Source organism: Haemaphysalis longicornis, unplaced genomic scaffold (assembly GCF_048455015.1).
Source record: "Haemaphysalis longicornis isolate Haplotype H1 unplaced genomic scaffold, Haemaphysalis longicornis Haplotype H1 scaffold_1, whole genome shotgun sequence".
NCBI lineage: Eukaryota > Metazoa > Arthropoda > Arachnida > Ixodida > Ixodidae > Haemaphysalis > Haemaphysalis longicornis.
In genome coordinates, this window is record NW_027526203.1 from 340,182,858 (window position 1) to 340,192,051 (window position 9,194).

Genomic DNA, 9,194 nt, shown 5'->3' on the forward strand with positions numbered 1-9,194 from the left:
GGCACTACAGAACACGAAATCTTTTGGACAAAACAAGCTTGTAATTTGTCTTCATGGCTCCTTTAAGCATTCAATACGCGTGCTACACGGCCTTTGTAGATGCCTTCCAAACGCCTTCGAACGCACTGTCTATCGATTGGGGTGCGATCTATTAGGCACACGTGTAAGTAAGCGCACCACTGTCAATTGAAAGGTGCCGTGTGGCACAGGCACAGGAGCCATCTGAGCCCGTATTGGAATTGAACCCGGGCGTATACAGCAAAGGAGCCGAGTGCGTTACCACAGCACGCTGCCAGCACTGCCGTCGTATCGCATGACAGGCGAACCTGATGGCACGTGAGTAGAACAGATGCACACCAGCCACGGAGAGCTCTGACCACGGGGAATATGTGGCGTGAAGTGTCGCAAGTCTGTCTGTCAATGTTATGGGCGCCAAGATGCGGAGAAACGGAAGCGGAGAAAGATACGCAAGACGATGCAGATTGTCGCCAGGAAAAGCGACACATAATGAAAAGCACGTAACCCGACTTAAGTGTGCTGAGGAATATTTATTTGAATGCTTTCAATGGCAAGTTACAATTAAAGGAACGTGTGCTTAGGATAGTGGGATCCCTGCATGCTCCATCTCCGTCTTCTTGCACTCAACCACTGTCCATTGGCTTGGCAGCAAACGTCCAGTGAGACACAATTCGCCAAATAAATTTCATCAGCAAGAAAGCAGGTACGTTCAAACACAAAGCAGCAAAGAAATGACGTTATAGCGGTCTCAAGAACTTGGAAGAAACATTACGCCAGTCATGCCTTCAGGAGTACAGCGGCTGAGGATATTAACACAGGATGATTTCCCACAGCGGCGAAGTCGCTGTCCGCAGTCTTCTTCGTTCTTCATCCCCACAATGGAAACGCGGCAGCAGTGGTTGAGGCGCACACAGCCTCAACGCTGGTGGGAGGCATGGCAGGGCGTTCACAAGTGCACCGCGGTGCCGGCTCGGATCAGGGTGGACAGCGTAAGCATAAGCACAAAGACGACAAGCATCACGACGACGCCGCCGTACCAGTAGCGGAGCCACTTGCGCCGCGACGACGCCAGGAGACTGTCTTCCATGGACCAACTGTCCGTTGTAGTCATCGTGGCTCTGCGCTTCGACTTCGTAGCGGGACAATATGGAGCACCCAAAATGGCACCAAGGAGCTGGCGTTCTGGGGCGCGTGTTTTCGTCACGGCGACGATGATGATGATGATGCCATCCATGAATTTCGCGCATACCCGCGACTGCTGATCGGCCACGGATAGGACGTCTACTTCGCTGTGTCTACATCTGTTACAGATATACATGAACAGGGGGGAAAGGGGAAAGAAGAGATGATCGCCCAGGAGTTGCAATCCCCTTGGCGGCCTGACGCAGGAAGATAAGTATGCATTTCATGTTCCGAAGGCTTGCTGCCTCAAAAAGAATGGCTAGCGGAAGGAAGGTGTCAAACACGACAAAGTGGCTCCTGCGAGCGCAACCGCATAACCATCGAGACGTGGCGCCTGTGAAGCAAAAGTGCTGGACTGATTACGAAATCGCAGAATGCATCCCAGTTCGGCAGCAGTAGGCTCAGAAAAGCAAACTTGGGAGCTTATTTCTGTTTTGTTATCTACCGTATGACGTATTCCTCCAACACGTTGGTATGCCTCTGCGTGTTCTAACATTATGTCCACCCCGTCTCTGTCATCATTATCAACATTATGATTCGTTCCCCTCTAATCGGAGGGTGCTCATTGATCAGTATCGCCAGGGCACGACTTCTTTTTAAATACATAGACTTTAATGGTTTTGTTTTTCTCATACGGCGCAGCAAGCTAAGCGAAATGGATCGGCTAACCTGGCCTTTGCCATTAAACGCCTTCTCTCTCTCTCTCTCTCTCTCTCTCTCTCTCTCTCTCTCTCTCTCTCTCTCTCTCTCTCTCTCTCTCACACACACACACACACACACACACACACACACACACACACACACACACACACACACACACTGAGAAATTCTGTTATTCGGTCCAACCATTTGGTTGTGCCCCCCAAGCACCGGCAGTGATAGTGCATTCATCCGATCGCACCGTGGCCAATTCAATCGTATAGACGCGTTTTTTTTTTTTTTTTCCTAAGTGGCTTCTTATACGACACAGTATGGCGGGGTTCTGTGCTTCGGGGGCCTGATTCTCTAAAACGACAACGTCCTTTTTAAGGACGCAGTGCTCGCGTGAGAACTGCATGTTATAGGCGCCAAGCCCCTTAGGGGCTCGGGCTATCGGCGTCGCCTGTCGTCGTCGTCGTTTCATGTAGTCACGGTACTAAAACACCAGGACACTCGTTTTCCAACGCCTCGCCATAGAACGCTTCATGCTCGAAGACACGAGACTTTTACAGCAAAGTCGTATACCCCTACCACCAACAGTTTCATTTCCGTGGACAAAAACGCCAAGGCGCTAAAAATCCCGTTCGCGTGAATTCTTTTTTTTTTTTGTTCGTGAGTCGTGCGAGTGTGCAACAACGTACGGATTTACTTAAGGACGGCAACAAACTAATCCGAAAAGCGATGCGCTAAACGACGCACGCCATGTGTAGGCGTCGTTAATTTAAAATAAAACAAGAACACAATGTGGAAATAAGTTAAGGCGGCGAACCGGCAGAAATAGTTAACATCGACTACACTACGCCTTCACTTTTCTGGTCTAATTACGTGTGGGCCCAAAATCTAACAGGGAAAACCGGCAGTTCCCAGCAAAGTCCTTTCCTTCGATTTATACCTAGAAATATCTGGATGGGCCCGGGTGAAACTATGATTGCTTTGGGAATGTGGCGGTTATGGCCCCTGTGTCAAGTATGCGCAAAACCTTCGGGTTACCACCGACCTCATTATTGGCATCGCGCTCAAGCCTTGAATAAAACCTACTGACGCCTATAAAAAAACATAAGGATATCTTGAACTCAAGGTGCATTTTTGCGACCCTGGGAACGCAAAATCATGTGATGCAATACTTCCTGACACTCCACAGCGTTACAAAAACTGCTCTAAACTATGCTGGCTAGCGGTCGCCGAAAATCATAATGCCTTGTGCCAACACGGACAACACCCCACAAAAGGAAGGCCTAGAATCCTTTTTGGTGTTTCACTCTCTCGATTTGTCGGATATTAGGAGCTATAGGTAATCCTCTCTGGTCGAAAGGATGCTGGCTACAGAAGGCGGCGCACTTGCTTTTTGCGTTTCGCAAGGGATGTTGCGAGGCAGGCGATGGAGTGGTCGCAACAAAGCGACCGTATTGTTAATCCCGCTTTAAGCGTGCTTATGCGATTTGAGGACGTTATTAAGATAAAAATGAAGGAAGCTCGCACTAGCGCGTAAGACTTGAAGGTATCGAAGCTTTACGCAACCTTCTCGAGCATCACGAGGGTTTAAGTCCCCAATAGCAGCCAATATGCTTCTTCGCTGCCGCAACAACCTGTACTCCACCATTGTTGCTGTAAGTGTGAGCTTCTTTCAATTTTGTGGACGTGTAATCATTGGACATCATCGAGGAGGCGCGCACGCTATGACATGCCTTTCTCGTTCCGAGCAACCGTTTCCATGATAACGGGGAACGCTGGAGATTTTTCGGCCAATCTTGGCTTATCTCCCTACGTATGTTTGGCTTGACGGTTCGATTCCCGGCCGCGGCGGTCGCTTTTCTGATGGAGGCGAAAAGCAAAAACGCCCGTGTGTACGAGATTTCGGCGCACGATAAAGATCCCCAGGTGGTCAAAATTAATCCGGAGCCCTCCACTACGGCGCGCCTCATCGCCTGCGCTGCGTCGGCGCGTTAAACCCGACAATCAATCAATGTTTGGCTTGACAAACGTGCGTCGGGGATGCGGGGTGGTCGCTGCGAGGCACGCACACACAAGCGTTCGGCATTTTCTTGTTTTTTTTTTTTTAACTTCCGGGCGGTCCCCGCAAACTTGGCCAACCTACGTAAGTGGGTATGCTTGGCTTGAGAAACGTGTGCAGTGGACGCTGGGCGGTCGCCGCGAGGCCCGCGCTCACGTGCGCGCGCTCGGCAATTTCTTGGTATTTTTAACTGCGGACACAAAAATTTATGATTTGCTAAACAGCTTCGATGTTAAAAATCTACGCAGACGCAAAATTAGGAGCGTGCAAGCATCCAACATCAAACGAACGCAAACGAACGACAGTGAGAGCGAGAGCGAGTGAAGCAGACGACATATGCGAGACTCCACAAAGCCGACGCCACGTAAGCGCCGTCCGTGGTCGCTCTCGCCGCCAATACAGAGGCTACCAGACCACCTCAGGAGTCTTTCATCGTCTTTTATGCGTTGTACTTGTCTTGACCTTTTCCATATACGGCGGTAATAAATGCAATTCGCGCAACTATCAATCAGTCCGGCAATCTGAATAAATATATTTTCGCGTTGAGCATATCCGCGTTTGGGGTTATCTGAGGCTTTACTAGCACCAGGAGCGGCGGCAAAGAACGGTCCTGACTGAGAAACGCTCCAGCATCCAGAGCAAGCCAGTCGCACGCGGTTTAGTGATGATGATGCGTTCCGGGTAGCCCTCCTCCGTCGTCTTCGTATTGGCTGCGTGATCGCGCATCAAAAGTTCATTCCCATGCCTGTTGTCTCTGCGATCTTCAATCCTTGCCGTTACAAAATCACGGGACTATATAAAGCCAATCCAGAAGCCGAAACAAATATCTTGAAATAAGAATTCTTGCGTCTGAGCCCCCGGAAGCGTTGCTGTCCAGTGGTTTAACACGAAATCGCGTCACGCTGTGGCGATGTCAAATCAAATCTTTGGACAGTGCGCTGTGCTGAGCATATTCCTGCCCAACCGATGATGCTGCGCGAAAAAAAAAGCATGCACACCTCGTGGACTGACTTGTAGTACTGCAGTGCTAGTTGCGATTGCACGCGTTGTCTTCGTCTAGCGGAGCGGGCGGTGAGCCAGTGGGGTCTGGCGACCATCTCCGTTCGTCTCCGGCGCAGCTTCCATCTACATCCAGAATCGCGTCTTCATCCGACGCAACGTCGCTGCAGAGACGATGCAACTCGTTACTCGAAGCAGCGTTTCCGAAACTGACAAGGTTTGAGATTTCGGCCGCGGAGGCGTGGCTGTGCAACGCACTCGGCCACGTCCCGAGGGGATAGGGGGACGTCTGCGGCGTTAGGCAGTAGCTGGGAGCCACTAACAAGGGCAGTGGGGGAACATCCAACCGGCCGCTGGTTGCCGAGGGCCGAGGCTGAGATGACGCGTGTGACCACAGCTGAAGAGCTGCCGACCCGGCTGGCCACGACGTGGGTTTCACCAGGGATCCATGGATTGCCAGGGACTGGACGTCAAGCCGAGCTGCGACCGAGAAAGAAATAGTGAGCATTTGTCAACGGGCTTCTGAAAGGACAGCAAGTCATGCACATACGCACCGTGTCATGCCGATATTGCAGAATGAGAACTCATGGAAATAGACTTCCCTACTGTGGTTGCTTGAGCTTTACCGCCGCCCTATACCAGCAGGTCTTGTCGTGGCTGGTCGTGCCAAAAATACTTCGCAGTTATTCCCCGCTACAGTCTCTCTCTCTCTCTCTCTCTCTCTCTCTCTCTCTCTCTCTCTCTCTCTCTCTCTCTCTCTCTCTCTCTCTCTCTCTCTCTCTCTCTCTCTCTCTCTCTCTCTCTCTCTCTATCTATCTATCTATCTATCTATCTATCTATCTATCTATCTATCTATCTATCTATCTATCTATCTATCTATCTATCTATCTATCTCTCTGTCTAATCTTATTAAATATCAAGTGAGTGTCCTAATCTATCTGTAATGTTTCTTTCAGAATATTTTTAATTCTAAGCACATACACACACACACACACAGAGAGAGAGAGAGAGAGAGAGAGAGAGAGAGAGAGTTTTTATTGCCCCAAAGGCTAATGACTCATTTTTACCCCGTTTTTACCCCGATGTGATGTGACAAAACTGCAATGATTACGTCAGATTTATTATTTCCGCCTTCTTCTTTAAGCAGCAAGATAATGGAAAGCTTTCGTTCCTTTTTGTTGGACATGGCGCTGGATATACTTTATTTAGTAATGCAGGTGAGAAAAAGAAACCACCGCTACCGCACCATCGAAGTATAACGGGAAACATATACAGCAAATTAAAGAAATTCAACACCAACATTATAAATGAAAAATGAGGACCTGAGTCAAAGTAATTTTTAGGGGGAGAAATGAAACAGAAAAAAAGTGTAGATATATAACTGCGTCCCATTTGGGGACGGCCTAAATTAATGATAGTACTAATGCTGAAAATGCGTTACAGTGTTACTGTCTTCATTCCTCTTGACGTGCACTTTGTGCTCCGTGATCTTAGGACCTCCTGTCCAGTTGCCCAATCTCAACGAGTGTTGTAGTCTTTGCATCATAACAAAATTTTGTATAATATTTGGATCTAAAACTGGGGAATCACGTTATTTATTTCAGAAAGTAGCAAAACTTCGCTCCTCCGCACATGTGGATCTTTCTGGCAATTTCTCAAAGAGGATTGAAAGGGACCGCGTAACGGCGGTGCGAAAGTAAAGCACGCCCGAGCAGCCAACGAACGTTGAAAATGACTGTGTGACAAGGTATAACACTTTGCTGGAATCCTATTCTTGTATTTTGAAAATATTATATTCACTTCTATACCACGCAACCGTCTATGAGAGCAAACTGCCTCTGGCTATTACTTTCGACATGATAAACATGGTTAAAGGGGCCATGAAGACCAAATAACTGTTTGGTTCGTTAGAAATACTGTTTTGTCCCGATAACAATGATAACAATTTTATTGCAAAAAATAATGGAAATAATAAAGGAAACATGTGAAGCAATGGCGACCCCCTAGCCACTTTCCGGCAACTTTTCTATGACGTCACAGAATCCTCTTTGTGTGATTGGCGGCCGGCGGCCATCACTAAGTCACATGACTGGACGATTGTAGTTGGGCCACTAGTTCCGTTTTATCGCATCACTTGAATGCTAACGTGCAGTTAACACACTGAATATTATATTATGGCCCATATGACGCCACTGCAGCACGAAATTATAATGTTTTTTGGTACTTCTTGCATTTCTTTTTCGGTTAAGAACGGTTTAAAACGTCTTTCGTCAGTATAATGGGGCTTAGTGAGGTACTGAAGCTTACTAGTTCTTTCGAATTGAACAGAGCTGTATTTTGTCTTAATCCCCCTTCAAAGTACGCCATGACCGATCCACACGAAAATCAGCCTGAATGCTATGATACTAGCCGTAAGCAAACTTGACCTGCTGAAAAACAAGGAACTAGGTAATTTTTTTCTCCTGACGTCTCGGAGCTGTGGTGTCATCACGCGAGCTGTTTTGTTCTTGAGCTGTTGGAACCCATGCCGGCCCTACTGTTTTGGGATATTTTTTTATCTGTTATCAGCATTAAGCCTCCGGGCTAGCTTAGCCACTGTTTATAATTTAGCGCACTTACTGACTTGCTGTAGCCTAAAACAAATAACTAGCAATCTGCGTGTAATGTCTCTGTCACTGCCACCAGAAGAGGAAGAACCACGTAGCCTGTTTTCTGTTTTTATTACAGGTTCATTCATTTGAGTTTGGCTGAATTGCCTCCAACCTGCTTTCTTGCTATGCGCCGCCCCAACCAGTTAATAAAAGAATCAGTGACCTAATTAATCAAGTAAACAAGCAAACGTTGCGTTAGCGCTCGTGAAAAAATTAACAAAAGAGCACGACGCAGGCACAAGCAGAGAGAGCTCACGACGTTTAAATGTTTAGCTGGCCCCCTCAGCCGCCCACCACTTGTCCGTTCTTTCTTGTGGAGCAATAGCGGTGATCGTCAGTACAGAGTAGCTAGTCAAAAGTAAAACCGCGACGTAACGAAAAGGAGGTAGCTGTATCCGCAAGCCATTGTAGTCTCCAAATGTTAATTAACCTCTAGTCACCAGTAAGGTACACTGTATTCTCACCTTATACTTGAAGGAATCCACGTACGCGCTTCTGAGGCTGCATTCATAGCTACTTTCAGGCCAAATTTATTATCCATGAACCTTTCACTTTTTGTACCTGTGCACGCATGAAGTTGTAACAGTTGTTATTCGTCTGAACTAACGACGTCTTTACTAAACGAAATAATAGGAGGTGGAGAAAGAAATTTAGGTGCGCGAGTTGCAAGGTGTAAAGACACTGCGTTCCACCATGAAGACCATTTCGAATGTAGCTGCGACGGTAAGAAGATATATTACAAGGAAAATTACTACTTCCCGCTTAAGTCCGCTCAAATCCAGCCAACTATTGCAGCAATACCTTTCTTTTTTCTGAAATTTGATGAAACCCAGCATGCTTAATGACCACACAGTGGTGAGCCGTGTCGCTCCTCTAAAAATACTGCCCTTTCCTGCAATGCCGTGTCAGAGCCAATGAAAGCGCAGTGTGCATTGGGCATAGCGCTCCAACTGGCCTTAGTCTAATGTAACGCACTACCTTTAGATTCACGGCTTAAGACCACCCCTCCAAGACAAAAACTACGCATGCAGAAAAAAAACTATTTGACAAAGATTTCAATCTTCATAACTGAAACTGCTCGCACCGCGATCTCTGTGTGCCACCGGCTGCCGCAAATAAGAAAAAAAATCTCAGTTCCTCATGTTGTTACCACCTGACAGATATGTAATGGCGAAAGCTGATGTGGCACCCTATCACACGATCCTTTGCTCTTATATACACCGCACCAACCTGACAATTCCCATCATCACATAGCTGGTTTTTATTCGTGAGCGTTTTGCCTGTCTCTCGCTTTGCAATGCATCGCCTAGGCATTGCAAAGAGCCTCACGTTTTCTTATGAAGAATTTTTGAAACAATAGAGCGCCGTTCCACGAACACCTCTCAGGGAAGTCGCACGTTGAGCGGGTGGTTCGGCAGTTCATCCTGCCGACGCCGTCTCTCCTGTGCTGCCACAGCTACCTCGACATGGTCCCGTAATATGGCTTGCCACCACGTCGGAGCGTGGCGAGGCACGGCATTCCTCCTCTCCCCCTCACCAAGTTGCGCCACGCCGTGTCTCACTCGACAGATCGCTATTCAAAAGCGCACCTACCCCCCGTCCCACCACTCCCTCGGTCACGAACCACTCAAAAC

At 47.9% G+C, this 9,194-nt stretch overlaps 1 protein-coding gene across 1 annotated transcript in view; it reads right to left on the reverse strand.

The window, feature by feature from the left end:
* Positions 1 to 4,174: 4,174 nt before the first annotated feature.
* LOC144170622 (uncharacterized) overlaps positions 4,175 to 9,194 on the reverse strand; it is a 15,306-nt gene continuing 10,286 nt past the window's right edge. The window contains exon 3 of the mRNA XM_077700533.1: positions 4,175 to 5,389. Within this exon, the coding sequence (XP_077556659.1) occupies positions 4,938 to 5,389 (452 nt within the window). The 3' untranslated portion in view covers positions 4,175 to 4,937. The remainder of the gene's footprint in view (positions 5,390 to 9,194) is intronic.